Raw genomic sequence first — 24,792 nt, forward strand, 5'->3', positions numbered from 1 at the left:
AGCAACTGACAACTTTTAAATATTTGAAAAATATTATCCTAACCCCCTTTTCTACACTAACGTATTTCCTTCAGTTATCTTCCAAGGACTTTGGGCTTTCTTAGACACCAATCATTCTTTCTGGTTCTTCTCTGCACCTTCTCTCAATTTGTCACTGTCTTTTCTACAAGTGTGCAGCCCAAGGATAAACACAAAGTACAGCTGAGATCTTTCTAGTGACAAGTAGAGCAGAATAATTGCCTCCCATGCCTTATACATCATTCCTGTTAATTCACCTCAAAATGGGACTGCCTTTTCTGCAACGACAACATATTGTTAATTCAGACACAATTATGGCTAACTGTCATACAGCCACCTAACCAGCCAGTACCCATTTTGCATTTACATGTTTGATTTTCTTTCCTGGTGGGATTAATTTGTGCTTGCTGTTACCATTTTATTTACAAATTCTTTGTGATTAATTTCAGAACATTTCTCAAGTTAATTTTGAATTCTTACTATGTCACCCAAAATTCTCGCAACTTCCAACATGGTGTCTTCCATGAATTTGCAAATGCCCTCCCTTCTGTTATCTGAGATACTAATGAAAATAGTGAAGAATATCACATCTAGTATCACATTTAGGGATGTTTCTTGCACATGTTTTGAAAGACTTTATGAAACTATTTTCTATTCTCACATTACCATTAATTTTGTAAAAATCTCCATCATTCTTTGTGTAGAAAAAGCTGTATTTGCTTGCATTAATTTGAATCTGGTACTGCCATAGACTCAAACAGTAGCTCTGGAAAGTATAAAGTTAGCCATTCATCTTAGAGAAGTATTAAATATGAAGTTGAATGACAATTAAACATCAACATTAATTGTCACTGATAATCAACTTTGCAGAATAAAGCGAATATGCTTGTAATTTCTCTTAGAATGCAAAATAATGAGGAATCTGCATGGCAACAGCTAATTGCCATTCGTATTATGGAGCAATTCCTCACCTAACTGCCAAATACTCCTAGTTTTGCTGTGATAATTTTTAAAGTAATTCGATAATTTTTACACATGGAAAGTAGAATAAATATTTGCACTCCATTTCTCAGTATTTTTCCTGCCTGCTCCATCACTGCTAAGAGCCACACATATAAATTTTGTTTAGAAACACACTCCACTGTTAATGTGATATAAATTGGTCATAACTATAAGGTAGGACTGATTTGAAGTTTAATTTTAAGTTAAAGGATATATTTTTCACTGATTTCAGTTGGCTTTAGTTCAAGTTGTAAGACTGAAGTTTGAAATTACACTATACCTAATTAGTAGCAGTTGTAAAATTGTGTACTTACATAGCAACAATTTAAACATAATTTACACAGGAATTTATCAAAGAGATTTATCTATGGGTGATAGGATAATAAAGCTACTAAGTGGATACTTTTTTTTAGAGTATAAATCATTGCAACTAATGATGCTTAAACAGGAAATAAACTTACAACATAAGTGATATTTCACCTAGGATATAGAACATTTATAAGCCAACTTCTTTATATTGGCTCATGATCATAAAGGTGGTGGAGCTAGAGTGAGGCTGAATTTTCCTGTAGAATTTGAATGAGAACACAGATGACTATTTAGGTGATTTCTAAATGGAGATATCATGGAAGAAAGAAAGGAAATAAAGAAAGGGAAGGAAGGCAGGAAGGAAGGCAGGAAGGAAGGAAGGCAGGAAGGAAGGCAGGAAGGAAGGAAGGAAGGAAGGAAGGAAGGAAGGAAGGAAGGAAGGAAGGAAGGAAGGAAGGAAGGAAGGAAGGAAGGAAGGAAGGAAGGAAGGAAGGAAGGAAGGAAGGAAAGGAGGGATAACTAAAAGTGTCTGCAAAACCAGAAAATCTGTAATTCTTTAATTGTGCTGAACAGATCAGTAAATACACCAAATTGTTACCATAGTGTCTTGTTATTGTTACCACCCAGTACTAATAACTCAGTACTTTCCCTATGAGAAAAGAAGAAAAACAGTAAGCAGCACTAAACAGAAAGTACTAGGCTGTGTGTGTGCAGGAAGCTCTGGAGATTCTCAGTTCTGCTAATTTCACCTACTGATGACACGACATGTGAAAACACACCATAACATATGGGAAAAACAGCATTAAATATGACATGAAATTCAACAATGCAATTTGTAAAATGATATATTTAGACCAGTAGTGGGAGTTTTTGTTACTAATAAGAATCTCAACATAGGAAAAGCATGGGGGAGGAGGAGAATCAGACCATGTCTGACAGTCTCAGAGGGCTGTAAACAGTATGACAGAAGGGCAAGTGTGTACTGAAGCTCTAACCATGCAACTCCTAATAAAGATAATAATGTACTAATGTCTCTGCAAAAAGTCCTGCAGACAGTTCATCTAGGATAAGTGGATGAGATGCTAGTCACCCTGCTGAAGACAAAATAATTTTAGCTGAAACCTGAATGAGCAGATAAAGCTAGTGCAATGATCAAAGGGGGACAAGAGACCAGATTATTGTGATTTAACTTAAAAAACTAACAGGAAAGGGGTATCAGTGCAGGTAAATTTTGCCAATAGAAAAAAACTCCCTAAAGAACAAAAAACCAACCAACCAATCAATTCTACCAGAAGAACCAGATTATCTCAGTGGTTCACTAATACAGCTAGCTTGGAAATCCAAATCAGTTTGGCTGGATGGCCAAGTGCAAAGAGTGGTGGTGAAAGGAGTAAAACCCAGTTGGCAGCCAGTCACAAGTGGGGTTCCCCAGGGTTCAGTTCAGTGTTTAATATCTTAACCGATCATCTGAATGAAGGGATCAAGTGCACCCTCAGTCAGTTTGCAGATGACACCAAGCTGGGCCAGACTGTCGATCTGCTGAGGGGCAGGAAGGTTCTGCAGAGGGATCTGGACAGGCTGCACCAATGGGCCAAGGGCAACTGGATGAGGTTCAACAAGGCAAAGTGCCAAGTCCTGCCCTTGGGTCACAACAACCCCATGCAATGTTCCAGCTTGGGAGAAGAGTGGCTGGACAGTGGCCCAGTGGAAAAGGACCTGGGGGTGCTGACAGCCATCCGAACGTGATCCAGCCTGCGCCCAGGTGGCCAAGAAGGGCAATGGAATCTTGGCCTATATCAGAAATAATGTAGCCAGGACCAGGGGAAGGAGTGGCCCCCTGTACTGGACACTGGAGAGGCCACACCTTGAATCCTGTGTCCAGTTTTGGGCCCCTCACTACAAAAAAATCATTGAGGTGCTGGAGTGCCTCCAGAGAAGGGCGACAAAGCTGCTAAAGGGTCTGGAGCACAAGTCTGATGAGAAGGGGTTGAGGGAGCTGGGCATGTTTATTCTGAAGAAAAGGAGGCTGAAGGTAGAACTTACCACTCTACAAGTCCCTGAAAGGAGGTTGTAGCCAGGTGGGGGTCAGTCTCTTCTCTGAGGTAACAAGTGACAGGACAAGATGAAATGGCCTCAAGTTGCATCAGGGGAGGTTCAGATCGGGTATTAGAAAAAACTTCAAGTGCTGGGAAAGGCTATCCAGGGAAGTGGCTGTGTTACCACTCCTGGACGTATTTAAAAGATGTGTCGCTTAGGGACATGGTTTAGTGGGGGACTTGGCAGTGTTAGGTTAATAGCTGGTCTCAATGATCTTAAAGGACTTTTCCAATCTAACTGGTTCTATGATTCCATGAAAAGTCAAGAAGGGGTTTCTGAGATAGTCTTTCAGTGAAACTATGAAGCAAAATATTTCACCTATTTTAAAAAAAGATTTCAATTAATTTTATGGAAGAGTTAGATGACATGATTGCCTGTAGCAGGAGTGTTGGAGTTGGGGAGTTCATACATGGTACCAATAACAAAAACCTGAACATTCAATTAAAGGAGCTAATCACACTTCATTCGCTGAGCATAAAGCTGTGCAACTGGGAGAAGAATATTTTGTTTATATAAAACATTTATCAAGAAGACAGATCAAAGTACACTGTAGTTCAGAGCTCTTTGTATGATCACTGAATCTGCTGCAATGTGTTTACAGTCTACCTAACCATTTGTTTAAGAGAATATGACCAACTTAACCTGAAACAAGTGACTGGCTGGAACAAAACTTACTAGTAACTTATTATTTGGAACAAAGGCATTTATTCATATTTATGTTTGAAACCTGTTATTGAAGTCAATGATGTATTTTAGAAACAACATTATTGCTCAGTTGCATGGAATTTCAAGGTAAACTTTAATATCTGTTGGCATTTTAAAAAGGATTTTATTATTTCAGCTACAAATCTATCTACAGATTACTAGGTGAAAACCTGAGGTTTAAAAAATCATGTTTTCCAATGGATGGATGCAGGATGTACTTTATTTATATTGACTTTCGTATCAGGAAACCATATTGATGAAAAGTTTCTTTTGCTAATAACAGTATTTCAGATTGAATGATAAATTATAAGGAAAGAGAAAACACCTTAAAATCTTCTTATAGAAGGTAGTTAATGAATACAGCACAGTATAAACTTCACTGTTTTCCATCGGCACCTACATTTATGACCTGTTGAGCTGGCAAGCTCACCAGCAGGTTTATGTAAGTGACTTGTAACACATCTATAGATGTACCACTACTGTCACAAATGGAGGGGCAAAGAGAATATCCTTAATTGACTGAATGGATTGTATGCTGCTAAATTGAAGCAAGTCTTACACAGAATATGCACCAAGAAGTACTGTTTGATATGTTCTATTTAACTGTGACACAGCAGGTAAGAGCCTTCGCTCCTTGTATGTTCCTATAAAACGTGCAGTGGGTGTGCAGGCTCTGCTGAAGCCCTGCAGGCGTGCCGGCTGAACGCACCACGGTAACCACGCTGGAGGGTGGCTCTGGCATCTAGGAAAAGGCGGCTTGGAGAGACTGCAAGATAGCCATGGAAACACTCAGCCAGCTCTTTCTCCATTAGTTACTTGGGAGAAAACTTTTTTCAGAAACACAGGAGACAAAGTGGCAAACTGACAGTTACTTCATGGAGCCATTAAGAACGCCAGGGAGAAGTAGGCAACAAAACCCTACATGATTATTTGACAGCGGGAAAAAGATGAATTTTATTCTGCAAAAGGGAAACAAGTCATGGCTGCACTCAAAGAGAAGAAATAAAGCAATATGACAAAAAGTGTCAAATGGAAAGGATAGGAAGATTTTTTTTGAGAATGGGATGAAGTGAGGAGACACAGGAAGTCATCCAGAAAAGCTCTTTTTAGCACATGCTCCACAGCTTCTCTAAGAAAAAAACAAATGATTTCAAAGGGAGTTTCAGGTGTGTGATCAAGCCACTGCAACGGATTATCATCAGTAGCTTTCACACAGAGGAGAACAAGTACTGCTCTCATTTTGATCAGATACACATCACATTAGGACTGGCAGGTGTACAGGTCTCATCTTGGTGGCTAAATGTGTTGGTAAAGCTTAGCCACGATAATGTACTGAATCTGTTTGAAGTGGGTACTTACAGCTGAAAAAAATGAATGCTTGCCGTTTTGAAAGTATGTTCCTGCTCCTTAAGAATGTATGTTACACAATATCTATTGCTTGTTTGTGCTGGTCACCATCCATCTGTTTTGGATACTCAGAAAGCAAGTGAAATACAGATTAAACAGGTATTGTGCTAGTGTTCCTCTGTTCACACACACCATAGCCCTACTGTAAAGCTAGCATTCAAGAAATTACATTTGAATAATAATAATAATAAAAAACCTCTTAGTTGTGATTTTTCACTGACTAGAACTCCGGCCATAAATATTTGCTTTCCTGAAAAACAACAGGAAAAAATGTAACAGAACTTGATCATACTGTGCTGTGTATATGCAAAGTGGTCAAAACATGTACAAGCAGGCAGAAAATCCACTCTGTTCTGGAACAGGAGAAAAGAATTTATGAATCATAGACCCAATATTCCTAAATACTCCAGCAACAGTATTTTTTTCAGTTTTTCCTTTCAGTTAATCATGCAGGGTAATATAAAATTGTGTATTTGTTGTTGTGGAGTTGTTTATGCCACTAACCCAGTAAAAATAATTATAATCAGGCTATAGCCACGCACCCAAACCCTGAATTGACTCCTTACACAGCTAGGGAAATGCCAGAAGCTGGGAAACAAACTTTCAAGTCCTTACATGTAAATGATTCTTCTTCCTAGCATTCAACACATTATCCCTCTCTTTGCTTTTACATTTTTAATACCTTAATTTTCTTAACTACCCTTTGAAAATGCCTCTTGTTAACACAGTTTTCATCAGATAAAGTGCACTGACAGAGGAGCCACTGACAGAGGGAAAACAGCTTAGGTTTCAAATGCAGCATCTATGATTAAGGATGAAAGAAGACAGTCAACTGTTTCTGTGGCTCCTAAAACAGGATCAACGCCAGGCAATATCAGATCCAGCCACAGTTTACTCTCTTAGATAGAAAGCTCTTGGAAGAGAGCAGAAAGAGGCCACCACAGCTTGTTTATGGAGTTTGTTGCAAGCACAACTGTTGAAGCATAGCTAAATATGTATGCAGAGAGACCTGGCTTCTCACAAAAAGGACTTGTGCATTTTTCTCAGCTGGAAGAGATGCTCAGAACTGAAATTCTGTGATCTTGGCAATTGAATGACTGAAGGAACAGTTCAGCTGATAAATCTAGTGGCAAATGCAGAATTTTCCAAGACAGAAATGCTGATAGGTGTCCCTAGTTTCCCAAATTGAAAAGTTTTGGAATTTTTCTTTTTTTTTGTGGGAAAAAAGTTTTAACATTTGAATATGAAATTCCATAGTACAGCAGAAAAATTTAAGTTTGTTAACAGTAATTTGCAGTAATTTAGCATTCAAAATTTAGAAACTGAAATAGAATGTTCTGCTCCTCCTATGCTTCCCTCAGCTACATCAAGTACACTTGCAACATGCCAAGCCCACATCACTCCCTGAGCTTGTGGAGGCTGTGGATTCAGAGAACCATAGAATATGCTGAGTTGGAAGGGACCCATCAGGATCATTGAGACCAAATCCTTGCACTGTGCAGGACACCTCAAGAATCACATCATGTGCCCGAGAGTGTTGTCCAGATGCTTCTCAAATTCAGACAGGCTTGGTGCTGTGACCACTTCCCTGAGGAGCCCGTTCCAGTGCTCAGGGCACCTGAGCCTACAGGAGGTCCTTGTGGTGTCAAGAGAGAAGTCAAACTGCACTGCCCCTCCTGCTCAGGATCCTTCCTTGTCCACTTCATCTTCCTTCTCTCACAGACCTGTCTAAACAAGCCTTTTGGGGGACTGCTTTAATGCTTATGGGTTAAAGAACATTACATGGAAAATCTATCTAGAAGGGTTTGATATCTGTTGAATTAATGAGATATGGCAAGGTCAGGAATGGCTTCAAATTTTTCAGTAAATGGCAAAGAATTATTTATTAGGTATTATCAGACTGTGCATGCTGAAATGAGTGGGGTTTGAATTCATCAGGAAAAAACCAAAACCTGTTATAAATACAGCAGAATAGCCTTTGAGTAAAAATGTCAGGAAGGAAGTCCTAAACAAACTGCAGGTAGCAGATAATTAAACAAGGCCTTCTGTAAACGTAAGCAATGTGAGAATTATTTGCTGACTCTAAACTTCACAAATCCATAGATCATCTTGATATGGAGGTGATGATCTCAAAGTAATCATCTGTGCATTTGGTAAGCAGGTAGTCCCCAAGAACATAACCTTCCTACTGCAGCATAGATTGAATGCACTTGTAAATGAGAAATAATTCGGTAGTATGTGCATAAGGATACTTTTACAATCATTTTGAAGGGCAAAGAGGCTTAGCCAGAGGCTGCAGTCTACTGTGAGATATTCAAAATTTGCTTTTTCCATTTTACTTTGGTATATTCCCAAAGACAGCAGTCCTGAAAAAGCTTTTCATTTCCAAATGCATTTACTTAATGGGAAGTTTCTACATCTTTCTGACCCCTGGACAGACCTTGGCATAACAGCAGTGCCACACTATGCAAATACCTCACACTTATGACTTCTGTACTTCAGAAACCAACCTTGTGTTTGAAAAATCTAGATGATGCTCAGAAAAAGTTGCTTTGCACTCTGTGAAAATGACCCAGTGGTTTCCTTTGTTTATACCATTAAAGGATTGAGATGGAGGAAGGAACAGTCTTATCTGAGTTTCTTACTAGGAAACTTTGTCAAAGTGATACTTCAGTATTAAGTAAAATAAAAAATGCTATAATTTAGCAGTGATGAGGCAAATATGAATACCAATATGCAGTTCTTCACACCTGTCCTACAAGCATCCAACTTTGAAAATTCCGTGAATTTGGGGCCCTACTTCCTCCCCTAAAATCCCTTGAGAAGTTTTCCACTCAGTTTATCCTGGAAATATTACTGAATGAAAGTGAAATGAATTCCACTTTGCTGCTAATAGCTTTCTACTGCTCAAAGATCAGCTTTCTTCATTGAAAAGAAAGCTTCTTGTAAACAGACTTCTGAACCATATAATCTTATATGAATTCAAAATCCACAAATATACTGAATAGACATCTTTGTGTTGAATAACGTGCTTTGTGCTGTTGATTCAGTACACTGAGATATCTTAAAAGAAATTTCTTGATGGCCAGAAATGCCAGCATGTGGCTTTTCACTTGAGGACACCTTGTCCCTTTGATGCAAACAGATGCTTAACTATGTCATTTCTGCTGTGGAATCATCAGCTTCCAAAAACAATAACAGTGTAATAGGCTTTTTAATTAGCAGTCCTATGAATTTAGTGACAAAAGACTGGAAGCACGAGTGACTGTGTGATCTGGGGGTTATAAATACATGTAATGAGCTATCATGCAAGAAAAGGTATGACATCCTCTGAAGCATAAGGTCTATTAAACCCTCTGCAGAACTACTTTTATGAATTAATAAAAGAATGTTATTTTCATTTCTTATGCTGCACCTTTTATTGAAGGAATCCACACAGCCCAAGATCATAGGCTTTTCTTTATTAGCCACAATGGGTACAGCACATCAGTCATGATTATACCTGGTTATATATACAAAGCACAAAACCATGTATTTTGCAGGAGGTCATAAAAAGACTGGATCTTCTCACGAAGTTATGCTGATACTGCCCTGGTAATTACTTAGCAAGGAAAAAACTGAACTTCATTTGGTGTGCAGCATCTCCCCAGAACACAGTTTTATCAAGCCACTGAAAGCAGAAGGTTTAATCAGCTCTTGGCCCAGCCTCTGTTGGAGACGTTTTAGTCTGGTCTCGTAGAACTGTCCATTAAAGCAGTTGGTTCAGCAGGCAGCTCCTGGATCCCACCTCCAGCAGGCTCCTGCTGGTACATCCCACTCTCCCACACAGGCCGACTGTCAGGATTTGGCTCACAAAATGGCTCACCTATCATGCTGCACCCTGGAAGGTGATGGCCAGGACCCAGACCCCTGCCCTTCCCTCCTGACTCCCTTTGCCCTTTTCCTGGAGCAGTCTCACAGGAGCATGCACCATGCCCACACTCACACAAACTCATCAGCACAGCCTCTCCTTCACTGTAGCTGCAGGGCAGGGAGCAGCACCTGCACGCCTGACCTTGTCCATGCTCCCAGCAGATGGCTGCTGAACATGGAGACATGGGGAGGATGAGGGGAAAGCCTCAAATTTTTCACTTTACCTGGACCAAACTGGGGGGTAGCAGAAGCAGCAGACATTTTATAGAATAAGCAGAATTAGCTATCAATGTTAAAATCATTCTGTTGAGCCACAGCTGAGATGGTGCAGATTCTTCCTCACTTTTTAGGCTGAGTGAAAACCGAAATACACACATACGTTGTTACAGATATAAGCAACAACATACTTTTCCATAAACTTCATGAGCAGTGACTTTGAAAAAGAATCTCCTCAGTATTTAAATATGATAGAACATTTAAAATTAAAATATTAGATCTTGTTTAGGCAAGAAAGAAAATTGCATTTTCTCAGTACCTGCACTGAAAACAAAGGCCATTTTAATTTCTGAGCCAAACTACAGGCATGAAGATTTAAAGCAATCACCACAAATTTACGGCACTTGGAGTGGCAAACCCAGCCTTTCAAAAAACAACTGAAATTTTGTCTGTGTAGCAATAGTAATGGGAACCATAAAGTAGGGGAATATCCCCAGGAAGCTGTTGAAACAGGCACAAAAATGTAACAATTTCAGGTTTAACAAGATTAGTTCAGTTAGTTCAACAGGGGAACAAAACAAAGAAATCATTACATTTAGGCATTGTTACTGAAGGAAGTATTGGTGCAAGCACCAGAAGAGCATCATAACTATACATTACTGCGGAGAAACACCAGATAGTAAAAATTACCTGGGAATATCATAATTAATAATCCTGATGGGCAATGAGTTGTGTGTGTGTCAGCAGGGTGCCTTTGCAGTCAGGAAGACAAACGTTGTCCTGGGCTACCTTAGCAAGAGTGCAGCCAGCAGGATGAGGGAAGTGACTTTTTCCCTCTATGGCACACCAGTGAGGTGACATCGAGAATGCAGAGTCCAGTTTTGGTTTCCTCCTGAACCCAGTATGAGATGGATATTTACAAACTAAGGGCCGCTGAGATGGTCTGGGGGCTGGAGTACATCATGTATGAGGAGAGGCTGAGGCACCTGAGTTTGCTGAAGCTTAAGCTGAGAGAGGGAACTTAGTTGAAGTTCTCCTGCTGTGCAAAGGCAATCTACAGAAGAGTGCTCAAGGAAAGGATGAGAGGCAATGGCCACAAGTTGCAATAAGACATATTGCAGCTGACTAAATAAAAAATGTCTTCAAAGTAACAGTGGAACACATTGACCAAATTGCAGCATCTCCTTCTTTGGAGATTTTGAATACTTCCCCCGTTTCAGTTGTGAAGTTCGTTCCTCTCTGAGCTGAGGCTGGAACCACATGATCTCCAAGGGCCCCTTCAAACCTAAATTATACTGTGATTCTGTGATTCATGATGCTTCTCCCCAGAGAAAAAGGAAATATTATTCAGATGTTGCTTGCACATAAAAAAATGTTCTTTGAATACCTGGAGACCAATCAGTTTATACCAAAATTACCCTTTCCTCAAGATGAGAGTTGCCAATATTTACAAGGCAATTGTGTAACAGTGTATCACATAATAAATGGCAGCACAGGCTGAACATAACACTCCTACATGGTGAGACAAAGAACACTGATCCAACTATGGTATTCATTTACGTAGTACATTCAATTTTTAAAAATGTTTAAAACCCTTGGCTTTGGTAATTCCTGGAAGACTGTTTAGAATCTCTTGCTTTTAACAAATTTCAGCTGTGGTTTTTTTCCCCTAAAGCACATAACTTGTTTGTTGTGAACGAGAACCAAAATCCCAAGAGTGAAACCCAGCAGAAAAACATTTCACTGGGGAAAAAACCAAAATCTTAATTTGTGGTATCACTTGCCAGTTTTACATGTGAGCTTTTAGACTTGGACCTTGCAGAGACTACTATCAAACAGCCATGTTAAAAACAAAAACAAACATCAGAACCAGAAAAGAGCATTGTATCATTCCTTCTGCCAAAACCAATGCAGATAAGCAAAGCGTCAAAAAAAAAAAATCAAACTTTCACCTCTATGACAGAAAGGAACTGAAGCTCCTATTACTTGCTTTATGCTTTGAAATAATATGTGAATTACCAAACTTATTGGTACTGTTAAATACTGTCTAAATGACCTTTGCTTATCAATTAGTATGTAACTGATTTAAGGAAATCAAAATTTCACAGTACACTGGGTTTTTGTACAACAAAAAATGGCTGGATTCACTTTTTGCCATATGACATCCTTTGAAAATATTCATGATATTTATAAAAATTTCTATGACTGTTTTAATGAAAAATACAATGAAAGGTTCTTAAAATAATTTTTACAAATAGGCTAGCTTCAGGATCCCCTTGTTCCAGAAAAAAATGGATGCATCTGTAACAAGAACTTCCACCTTCCAGTTCTTAAACATTGTATTTGTTTATGCAAATACATGCAAAGTCAGGACACAAAAACTTAAATTAATGCTTGCAAATGCAGGCTTTGTCCATGGCTTAAAACAGAGCCCTTAGAAGTATTACAAAACATTTCCAGTAGCATTTATGATTTCATTATATGTTCACCCAAGAGTCAAAATCTGATGATGACTCACATTAATTTCCAGTGCGTGAAATTGCTTTATTATGAAACTTCACCCTAAGAAATTGGATGATTTTAACAGGTAAGACTCTCTAGTTCCATTTTAGTTTGATCTCACAGCACCATCCCAGCAAAGGAGTGTATTGACCCCCTGTGGCTAAGGTATCTGAAATTTCTTATTTGATATAGAGAATTACATCTGCGCAAACTCAGTTTAATTTACCAAGCCAGTAGGATTACTCTTACCCATGGTGGATTAGACTCTATGGTTGCAGGATCCCCAGGCTCATTCAAAACACTTCATTGGCACATTGAGTCTAATTTTTCACTTTCAGTGAAATTTTTCACATTCAGTCTTTCAGTGAGCAGGTTGTAAGACAGAAGAATGTAACTGGTGTCTGAGGAAAAATGTACTGGCAAAGTGTAGTTCATCCATTCAGAAATGTGCTTGTTGGTCTGTGCCTCACAACCATAAGCCTGCGCTAGGTATGGAGGTTATGCATGCAGTACCTCACACTGCCTGCCTCAGGAATAAAATAATTTATTATAAATGAAGGAGATCAAAACCTATGTGCTTCAGTCTCTAGACTTCTATGCCTCCAAAACACAATGTTAAAATCTGTAATTTTTATTCACATTCTGGAAGACTGTCTTTTTATTAGTGAGAGCTGAGTTTGTGTATTCTGCCTTATGCCATGAACCAATTACCTGGTACTTCAGCAAAGCATCCCATAACACTCAGCTTGCCACACAGTTGCTAGCCCTAAGCTCTGAGTGCCTGATTTACATGCAGCCTTCCCCAAAAGCTTTGGGCCAGGAATGGAGTCAGCTGTGTTAAGAATGCTGGGGGCACACAGAGCTTATGCAGCAGAGGGCCTGGTGAGGCAGCAGGAGCAGGGCAGGATGCACCTTGGGCAGGAGGCTGCAGGAGCAGCAGGATGCTGGGCAGGGCTCACAGTGCTAAGCAGGGCTCCTGTATGGGTCTGAATAGGAAGAAGGGCTTTGCCAACAGTGGAGTGATTAGATCAAAGCACATGAATTGAGATGACTACACACAGGTATCTCACATGTTAAGGGAGAGAAACAACAGGTATGGACCATCTGACATGCCAAGTCTGTGCTATTTTTCCATACAAAATATCCATCAAGGGTGACCTGTGGATGCTGCAGCAGCTGTAAAGTGCATGGGTGCTCTGTGCAACCTAGGGAAGAGCTATATCCTCTGATATCCTAAACAGACCCCATTTGCTATCATTTAAAGATTGCCCTCTGGTAACCAGGAATTCAGGATGTTTATCCCTGCAGTCCTCTAACTACAATATTAAAAAATGGATCAATTTTAAACATGAAATACTGTATTGATTGATCTTATGCTTGAATTTTGTCACTACAATCTGTGTAAGTGAGAGTTTTCATTATAAATCTCATTTTGAAGGGTTTATGACTAGCCTGTTTCAATTCTCTCTAGGCTTAAAACTTGTTAGATATGCTTTACACTAGAAGATAAAAACTGTCTTGAAAATGAGAAAGAGAGTGAGAGAAATAAAAAGAATAGTTTAATTTTCCTTAACTACAGGAACATGTATTGAATCCAATTTATGAAAGACTGAAATTTGACAGTCCTTATTTTTCATAGTTTGGTGTTTTTGAAACTTAACAGTTAAGCAATTTAAAATGTGTCTACACACATCCATAAGAACTCACTTCCTACATGCTGGGCAAAAGACACCTACGACAAAATTACCTTTTTCAGTATTACTGAAAGTACTCGACTTACATATAAGAATGTAAGAGGCTAATTGTGAATTTCCCATTGTTCTTCTTTAATGAGGCAACGGTCATGCAGAATTTCAGGGTATATCTTTCTTACTCATGCAAATAAGAGAGACCAAGTGACTGAGTTTTTAGGAGAGTCAGGGTGGGACTTGGAAAGGATGCTCAAGTGCTCAGAAGCACAGAGTAGAAGTTCACATGCAGTATATGGATAGGTTCTTTCCCACATAATGTGCAGTGCCTTGTTTCAGCCTCTGTCTACTTTTCAGGTTTGCTAGAACAGTAATGTTCAGATGACAAATGAGCACCTAACAATTTACTGGCACAGCCTTCAAATAAGTCAGGTCTCAGGTTGAGGTTTTAATGATGAGGACTTTCTCTTTCCAAAAGTAATGGATGTAATCTATTCCTAAGTAGATTAAAATACTAATCTAAATAGATGAAAGTACTCTCCTATTGTAAAGTTCCCGTATTTTTAATATTCCATTTCCTGCACTTTAGCAATTGTTTAGGCATATGGTAAGCAGTACACAGACACATGAGGCTCTTAAAGTTGCAACAACGAATATGAAAATATCAAATTTAAGTTATTCAATAGACAGTTCTGCTTACCTGTATATGACCAATCAATCTCTTCAATCAATTTCCGCTGTTGTCTGTAGTATCCGTACACCAAATCTGCAAAATAGTAATGAAATTACAGTATTAAAACCAGAAGCCTGACAGGACCTTGAAGTGTTGATGACACACCCCCCTCCAACAAGATAATCACTGTTTTAATTACCAATTAATAATTTACTTTGTCTTTATCTTGGACCTCAAATGATAAATACTCGTTACACAAAATATAAATATCATTAACACTGTAGCATATTAAGGACACAAGCAAAGCAAACAGAGGATTTCCAATCCTTCGTTCCTTCGTTCCTTCCTTCCTTCCTTCCTTCCTTCCTTCCTTCCTTCCTTCCTTCCTTCCTTCCGAATTCCTTCCTTCCGAATTCCTTCCTTCCTTCCTTCCTTCCAAATTCCTTCCTACAGCCATTCCTCCTCTTTTAAAATTAATGCAACTCTCCCACAAAGAAATCCTCTTTCGTGATGTCCTTTAGAAAGAACCTTTCTAGATAACTAGGATGTCAATGAGAGTTAAACTTTTGCTTCAGTGTGGTCATGACTTTACATGTTTTCTGTAACTTCATACTGCTGATACAAGATAAATGATAAAGATAATGAAGAAAATATTCTAAAATATCATTTCATTGTGCTCTATCATTGGCATAATTATAGATAAAGTAATTGAGATTACTTATATGTCCATAAATTTGATGGAGAGAGAAGGTTAGATACTAGTTACTTTTAAATGATGTTATATTTTTCTAGAAAGAAATATCTAACTGTATAAATGGTCACTGACTGACTACTGAATAACCTTCACTGTTATTCTTTTTATGCCAGTTCTAGGGCAATTCTAGCAACACAGTGATATGGGCAAATAGATGACTATTCCCCCGAATAATCACTAAAGCATGTAAATTGCAGATACAGGTTTTTTGAGGCTGTCATTTCAAGAGCCATAATGTTAACCAACCTCATTACTGTTCTAGAGAAGTACAATACAAACTATCCAAGAAGTATTTGCCCTCGAGCATGTTAAACACATATATGGATTGCTTCCTTGAGAAAATGCCATAGAATTCTGCTCATACTCTGCAATAAATAATTTAATGAAACAGTTACATAATATCCATTTCTTTTCATTTCATGCAGAAAGGTAGTACTGATTACAGGATGTTAAATCATAATTGTTATTTGCAAGTTTACACGTGTTTGTGTGTCTTACAGTGACTTTCTGCTACCTATCTGAAGTCCATGTTTCATAAACTTCACCAGACTTCTGCCTCCTCCATGTTATGTGACTGCCCTTTAATATTTTTCTCTTCTCCTTCTCCCTCCCTGCCAAAACCCCCTGAACTATCCCTTGTAACAATTCACAAGATTCACTCATGACTAAGAGCAAACCTCACAGGTAAGGGCAGTGGAAAAGGACTTATATGCACCAAAGTTGTATTCGGACCACATTTCCAAGTCAATGTGCATTGTGCCTGCTCCTTCAATTAATTATGGAAAAGAAAGCTGTGTAAGCTGTGATTCACAGCTGTTAGTTGACATCTCCAGTTTCCTCCTTTATCCATTGTCCTCCTAATTGTTACTTCCCACAATCAGTTGATCACTCACATGCAAACTAAGCAGGGGCTGCGCAAGAGAACTTCCCACTGCTTTTTAAATTTCACAGGGAATTCTGATGAACAAAGAGTGATGGTTTCAATGGAGAAGAAAAAAAATAGGGCAAGGTTCACTTTGTTTGGTGCATTACACACTTATAGACCCAGAAAATCTTACAGAAAATCTTTAAAGATTCCAGGAGGTGTTCATACACCTTCTTTCCTCTGTTATTTGCCAACCGTCTGCCCACAGCCCCTCCACAGCACACTCACAGCCATGAACCTTCTTGCATCTGCAGGGACTCTCTGTGGTTTTGGTCTTGTCTCTTTACACTTTAAATATGTGGCAAAACTGGGGAAGAAAACCAAATTTCATCTGGGAAATGACTGAAGAATCGTAGCTAGCATGAGTGGCAGAGGAAAGTGCTGTGTGAGTGTGAGGACAAGCCATGCAGCAATTGTTCCTTGAGCTGCTGGTGTAAATTGCCCTGGGAAACACAACCATGCATTCCACTGCTGTGTAAACTGTCAGTGCTAAACAGCTAACAGTGTAGAGACCAGCTGGAAAGAAATGATTTTATTTTTTAGTTTGTTTTATTTTGTTTAAAGTTAACAAATTTACATCCTTTTTGCTGATGATATATGACAGCAGGTACTTCTGTTTAAATACTGTATTTAAATTTCTTGCATTTAATTTAAATGAAGATGGGAAGAGCATCTTCACAAAAAAAAGAAGGCAAAACTGACGTCAAGTTTGTGGTTTTATAGATAAATCTATGATAGTGATTGAGCTTGATCAGCTTGACAGTCTGCATGACTCCTGAGACACTGCCTGACATCTCCAGACAGTGCCTAAAATAGTTTGAATTTTATTGGATGAGGTGCTGCTTTGTGAAGCAAAAAATACTAAATATTCTTTTTTTTCCAAGAAGCGATTGAAAATGTTTCCATAAATTGTTGATTTATCCACAGAACAGGGCAGCTTGGTTTCAGGATCAGGTTTTAAACAGTTTTATGGTTATCTTTCTATGCCTATTAAGGAGACATGCAAGATATCATTAAGTGCTTCCCCCCCACACCCCCCTTTTACTACCCTCCTTCAAAGTCAAATGTTTCTGTGTGAGGCTGTAAGACTTGTTTCTTTTTTATATTCAGTTGAAACAGTATGTGCCCCAGTGCTCAAGGCCCATGAAATCAGAAATAATGGCAGCAAATGCTTCCCTGCTATTCATGGGTAGCAGGACTGACTGATTTGTGTCTAACCCTGTCTCATGCTCAGTCTCAAGGGCAAAGAGAGAACATGATCTCTGGTTAAAGCATAGTGCTAGGAGTAATAAGATCTTGTAGATACGTTTTCCTGTTTAAAACATATAAATAACCAGATTTTCTTTCTGACGTGAGTCTGATACTCCTTTTGTACTTACTGGCCTCAGTTGAGTTGCTTTTGATTTAGTGCTGTGAATGAAACATTCTAATCCTCAATATTTTTATGCTTATCTAAAGGTGAAAAATTAATACCTTTAATGATTAACAGAAAGAATTGTCTGTGAGGGAGATCCTCTTGATTTGACACTCTGTGCCAGAAAAATGAGTCAGAGAAGAGGAAATGGGACCTTAAACCTCTGAATGCTGTTGGGGAAATTCCTCTCAGAGATGCTGAGGCAACAAGCCCCACGTATCCACTAGAGATCCCTCTCCTAAGCCTTGGTAAAAAGGGCTTTTCAAGGACAGTGCTCAAGAGACTGGGGATGCTGCACTCAACGTGCTGCTTTGCTACAAAGGACACAAGCTCAGGCATAATCTGGGACTGAGATTTGTACCAGGATGCTGCAATTTTACCCCTTATGTCCTTTGTGCCACAGTAGTGTCAAGACATACCAGCTGCCAGACTCAAGAGGAAAAAGAGACGACCTTCTTGTGGTTTTACCTCCACTCAGCCTGAACTTGTGAGTTGCACCTGCAGTGGAGCTGGCATTTATGAGATTCTGACACCAGAATGACTTATTTATGGGAACTGGGACACATTAAGTAATGTCAGCATTAGTGAGATCTACAAATGGGACATTGATGTTCTGCATGTACAGTATGTGTAGACACTATCAACTATGCATTTAGATTACAAACACGATTTGGTCCTGGAATACATTGTCCATTCAATACTTTCCTCCTAAAATCTAATTTGAGAGCAAAGAGGACAGATTCTAAAGTATAAGCATTCATCTGTATAAGTGGATAATAGCAATGTATTACAGTCATGGAGATAAAGGTTTTGTTGTTATTAAAATTCCAATTTACATGGGGAAGATTCAATGCATGGTTCTTAGGCCAAGGAAGTGCACAGGAATTCTCAGAATACCAGCCAGGATGAGCAGTCACTGAAAAACGTGATAATTTTCTCTTTGAGAAATACAGGAGTTCTTGTTTCAAGCAAATTGTGTCTCATGAGAGCTCAGCTATGTACACTGGTATTACTGACTGCAGAGAGGGAAGCTATGAATTACACAGGATTACACAGGTTTGGAAATGATTTAAAAATCTGTGAAGGAGAAATCCACAAACACTTCTTAAACCCAGTGACACCACTTTTGGCTCACTAAGTCCATTGCTGAAATTGGGAGGATTATACTGGGAAGTTCTCATTGCATATTTGCCCTCTTTTAATCCACTTGCCTCATCAGTTGGCATTGGTTATTATCAGACAGGTTACCAGGCAAGTGGCTTATTTGTAGATTAAGATACACACATCTTCACTGGAGAAGAATTAGGAATTGTAGAACAAACTGAAATGGTACAGTAATAGCAATGCTTATACAGGGTAGCTGAAAGAGAATCTCTGCATGGCTAGTGGTTAAGAAGGGGGACACCAGACAAAATTGCTGCAAAGACATCAAAGAAAGGAAGACAAACTGCAAAAGTGGCATAACAATAAATTTTAAAAAAGAAGCTACATGTAATTAACAAAAGAGATGCTCGGTGCTTGTCAAATATGAAAAGAATACAATTAAAACGATTGGATAGGGTTTCATTATACATGTTCTGCTTCTGAGAATGTTAAACAGAGCAAAACTGCAAAATCACATCTGGTGATAAATGGATTGCTTCTTCAACAATTTTAATTTACTTATTTTAGCCTCTTTCATTGACAGGAAGGTCACAGGATCCACTTCTGTATCTTTCATTGATCTCATGATGGTGTAGCTTCATTGCCTCAACTGAAATAACTCTTGATTTATACTGACAGAGGAAATGAAAAGATTCAGAGCACAACCTGTTAACAGTCTTGATGTTTTAAAAGACAGTAGCTAACTATAAATCCCTTTAACAGAATGATCTACATTTGCCTGAGTAAGGTCTCTTCTTATGAATGTATTTAATTCTCTAAAGCCATTTGCAAAATTCTTAAAAACACAAAAAATACTTTAATAACCCACCTCTACAATTTCACATATTCTTTCTCCCTGAATGTCAAAGTGTCTAAGTCTTCTGTCAAGACCTGCCTGAGAACTCTCACGCCCTTAGTGAAATTTAAAAATCTTTTTTTACCCACAGTTTCTTCTTTGTAGGCTTATTTCAGGCTTTGGTACATGATTGGGTATACATAAAGAGAGTCAGTCCCCTCCGTCACACTTGAGTGTAGGCTGTTCATTCCAAAACAGATTGACAAGTGAGACTTTTCCTGCACTCAATATAAAGCCAAAATAAAACTCTTCTTACAACTTGGCCATTGTTGTGTTTATTTACTAACACAAATTGTAATTAAAAAAAAAAATTAGAAGAAAAAGATTGACTGTTTTAATTTAAAAGTAGCTATTATTAAGCACCAGAGTATTAATAGACACACTGCTTACTTCACCTGTCACAGCTTTACAGTGAATACTGCCAGAAATTACAAATATAATACCTATGGCATCCACTAAGGTTTATAAATCACATTTAATCACAATTTTCCAGTGCATTTCTATATGCAAACATAACAAGGACTCCAGTTTGACCAATTTAGGTTCTACTCCTCTGGAATTTTACTTGCTGAGGTTTAGAGGGGCCCTGAAATTCCTAATCAGTCAGTGGAAATTGGGAGGGATACTCTAGGGTATGATTCAACATGGTTAAATTATGGACTGCCACCTTCACTCTGACTACAGGCAAAGTAGTAGGAAATGTCAGATGCGTCCTTCCACTTGGGATCTTGTACACCCAAACGGTCTGACAGCGTTCAGCCTCCCACATAGCCATTGGCCAACAGCTGAGGCATTATCTACAGCAAGCTTTAAGGCTTCTCTCATCACTGATGTAGCATTCAAGCGTCTGCCCACTGAGACCAGGGTAAGAGGACAGCTTTTAGATGGGAGAGTGGTACTTACGAGTGTTTATCTTTGAACAGGCACACGTGAGTGAAATTAAGTGCCTGTGAAGCCCTTGGGCTAAACACAAACATTTATCAATAATTTAAGGACCTACAGAATGAGATAGCACTGCAAAACTACAGGAACTGATTGCTGCTGAAGCACCTAAAAACATGTCCAAAGCCAAAACCAGGAAGGACTTAAGAGGACTGTAATTCCCGCAGAAGTGTTACACCATTGTCCCATGTATGAGCTGAGGCAAGGTGGTGTTTATGATAGAAATTGGAAATGATATTCAAAAAAAGCAGGTACCAAGGAGTGATTCCTAAGACACACTTTTCTATAAGTCGGCTGCTACCCAGATTCTTTTCCCCATACCTAGAGAGTCTTTTAGTGCAACACATGTAAATTCATGGAATCATACAAATAAAAAGAAAATCCAGACCAGACATGAACAAACAAGAATTGAATCAAGTCAGGGAAACTATAAGCATTTGATTTCAAAATTAATTTATTTCTCTTATAGCAGTACCAGAGAAGAAAGAAAGAGATAAATATAACTGAACTTTGTTTAAACATAAATAGCAAAGGTAAATTAATTGTATTTGCATAATCCTCTTCAACATTCTAGGTATTCCAATAACTTCAATGATCCCAATATCTAAGAAAATTACGTGTCAAGTACTGCAATAAATATAATTAGGGATGAAGAATATGTGCTTTGCTTCTTACATTTCACACCAAAGTGTAAAAACATTCACAATTCCCTTTACAGAAGACAAGAAACATTGCAATAAAAGTGCAATGAAAAATAAAACAAATTTAACTCCTATATCCAAAATCCCAGGGTTCACATTTAACTGGCTTTTGGAAAGTTGTTTTTTTTATATTACTACATTTCTTCAATGCCTCTCTGCCTGTTAATATTAGCAGCTACTAACCAGTAAATCTCTAAATCTTTGGCAATATTTATTTAAAACTCTTGAGAGTAGACCTTACGCAAATCACCTCAAAGGAGCATTTACTGAACCAAATGACTGTGAAGTCAAACTGTTAGAAATTTTGTCTTTTGCAGAATATTTAAATAGCTAAAATCATCTTGGGGACCTGAATGAACAGCCTTAGACTGGACCCTTTGAAGATGTTGGTGGAGGGAGTATTAAGAGAAAGATATTCTTTACAGGAGGAAGTCTTTAATTATTACATATTTTCTTTTCCCATTTATTTCATGTTGGATTTGCAAATTCTACTCAACCCTCATCCCTCCAGTCATATTACAGTCTCAATGAAATGAGAAGAGAGATGTTGCCCTGGATGATTTTCTTATAAGTACTCAAATAAGTCTAGGGATAATGCCACATACCTGTTATAAAACAACACCAGCATCATTCTACTCCCTTTAGGAAACTACACACCGCAACATGGAGACTGAAAAATCCCAAAGCCCATCATGAAAACCCAGTAGCAACTGCATATGTCTAAAATTATCTGTCTCTACTTCATAACAAATATATGAACATAATGAAAATAAAACAAAACACGTAATCAAATACACAACCTGCCATTTTTTGAAAAATCCTAACAGTTATATTATATACGTGCACCAGTATGTCTGGATATATCTATAAGGATTTGTCAAAAAGGGGTAAATAAATACATACGCACACATACTGCTCTTCCTCACGACAACATCATGTTTTAAATTTCGTGTTTATTCTTTTCCTTTAGCCATTTCCTTATTGCAACTCATCACAGAAACACATCATTTGCAAAAGAAAACAGTGTCTCATGACCGATAGAGACAACAGAGAAAAATGTGGCAAACACTGGCATACTAGAAACACAAACCAAAGTCAAAACAAAGACATACAATTTATGGGTTTGTGTTATGATTTTTTAATAATTTTCTTTTTTTACTAGAATGCAGCAGAATTATTAATATAGTGGAATAAGGGAGATCACAGAGAAAATAATCACAATAATGCAATTACTTTAAAACTCATTCACAATATTGTATTTAACAATACACCGAGGTGAGGAACCAAAATCTATGCTGCCTTTTACCCCACAGGACCTCTGTTCCCCTCGCCATGAGCACAGGGCAGTACCTTCCCTCTGTCCCTGCAGGTGCCTTTTGGGTGGTCTTAAGGAGCAATTGCCCCATAGATTCACCTCTCCCCAGTAAGAGGAAGAAGAACCTGTCTCCTGATGTTCATGGAGTTTTCAAGCCAGTAGGATGTAGTGAAAAGGAGATTTAGTGTCAGTAATACCTTACATGGAGCTTAACACTACAAATGTGTCTTTTAACCTATTCTGATAACGTTTAATTTGTAAAGGATTTCTGAAACATCATTAATTTTTAAAATTAGAAATATGTGTTAGACATGAACTAAACTCCAGGCTGCTCCATGCTATCCAGACTAAGAAATTCTCAGCAAACTCTAAAGCAGAATTTTAAGCATTCAGGAGACTTTCAGGGGAAGAAGTGAAGTATCTGTAAAGTCAGGCATCTATTTCTCAGCGTTTTCAGGACTTGGGTAACTTTGGACTTGGGTGTCTGTCTTTTGCCTAAGAGGCACTTTTCAGTCTGACTCCTGCTGTATAAAATTACAAAAGCCTTTGGAAACTCACTGCTGAATAGGCCAAACCCTACCTGTTGACTCTAAGTACAGTCTAAGTACAATCTCTAAGTGAGATTACACATAGTGTATTTGAAATGTATATTGAATTTAACCTCTATGGCACCACAAAACCCAGGAAATTACTGGAAAAAGAAGTACATGTCACATAGGTCAGAAAAAAATTTAGTGCACTCAGCAAGAATTTTTCCCAGATCCTTGAGCTTTGCTCAGAGAAAGTGGCAGCTGGAAGGGGCTGACTGTTTGATGAGGGTCTGGTGCAGTTGGATGGGGCTGAGGTTCCCATAATCCTTGTCCAGATCTTAGAGCTACCAAGGACACACAGTCCCAAGTTTAAATAAGTTTTGGTGGGATATCATTTTATCATTTCACTTCAGCTATTCAGAAGTTAATTTCAAAAATTTGTAAGTCAATATGGACAGATTAAATGACATTGGTTTAGACTCTTTTTATTACTTTGGGAAGTCAAATAAAAATAAAAGAGTACCAAAAAAGGGGCATAGCTTGAAATTCCAGAGGATGATCTAAGCTGTCTTCTGTTAGGCCATCTCCTGCACCGTGTAGGTAGAGTGCCACACCACTGCTGTATTTTCATACAATCCAGGCACTTAGAGCTCACACTAGACTTTTGCTGACCAGCATGTTTTACTCATGTTTTAAAAAGCAAATGCTCAGTATCTGGTCCTCTACTTCATCAAACATACACAAATACGCTGTATTGTCCTACAGAACAATATTTTTACTTTCACAGACTGCTGAAAACAACATGGTGTTCCTGGAGGTGATTGTTCCTGGAGGTGATTGTTTATTGTAGCTAACTACAGCAATATTGACACTTGATTTTTTTCTCTTCTGATACTGATTTAATTGAAAAAAAAAAGGGGGGGGCTGATATCAAACAAAATAAGGTCAGGTCGATTAAAAATCTATTTTCTTCACATTTCTTTTCTTGATTTCGTTTTTAATTCTCTTCAGTAACTTGTTTTCTACTCTGTAGCTACCATTTGATATAGTCTTAGGGCCAAAGTCTGTCTCATGGTTTATGTATGTCCAAGAAAGCACCAGGAAGGAAACAGGAATCTCATCCTAGTCCTGTACCAATCATCCACAAAACTGGAACTTCAATGACAATTTTGGAATTCAGATACTAATAATATTTGGAAGTAGAGAATGAGATGTTTTGATCAGATGTTTTGCGTGATCTACATAGTCATGTATCTTGCTCATTTGTATTTAATCAATATGCTCTTCACCTTGGGGTGGGGTGGTAAATCTTACTGGGAAGCTATATAAGGCCCACATGAATGCAGACAGAGCACAAAACTACTATACAGTGGCACACAACCATCACCTACCCATCCTCCTAATGTCTACTTTACGCCCATTTCACATAACAGTAATAGCAGACGATGCAGATTCGTGATTTCAGAAAAACAAACCCACAACATTGTTAGTTTAAATTCTTTCAGTTTTAATGCCTGTTGAATTCTGTCAGGGGAGATAAACTGAGTTGAGCAAGATTTGACCCAAAATGTGGAAATAATAGCCCCATAAGATGACAGAAACATGGTTTGAAAAATCACTGTAAACATGAAATTTCACCTTCCTGCAATAACCATTTTCCCATATAATCCAATCTTTAGCTAA

At 38.3% G+C, this 24,792-nt stretch overlaps 1 protein-coding gene across 7 annotated transcripts in view; it reads right to left on the reverse strand.

Annotated features, from left to right (window-relative positions):
• PTPRZ1 (protein tyrosine phosphatase receptor type Z1) overlaps positions 1 to 24,792 on the reverse strand; it is a 130,899-nt gene that overhangs the window by 77,268 nt on the left and 28,839 nt on the right. For all 7 annotated transcript variants that reach the window (XM_039571313.1, XM_039571312.1, XM_039571310.1 and 4 more), the window contains exon 2: positions 14,557 to 14,622. In XM_039571313.1, coding sequence (XP_039427247.1) covers positions 14,557 to 14,622 — 66 coding nt within the window. The remainder of the gene's footprint in view (positions 1 to 14,556; positions 14,623 to 24,792) is intronic.

Source organism: Corvus cornix, chromosome 1A (genome assembly GCF_000738735.6).
Source record: "Corvus cornix cornix isolate S_Up_H32 chromosome 1A, ASM73873v5, whole genome shotgun sequence".
Classification (NCBI taxonomy): Eukaryota; Metazoa; Chordata; class Aves; order Passeriformes; family Corvidae; genus Corvus; species Corvus cornix.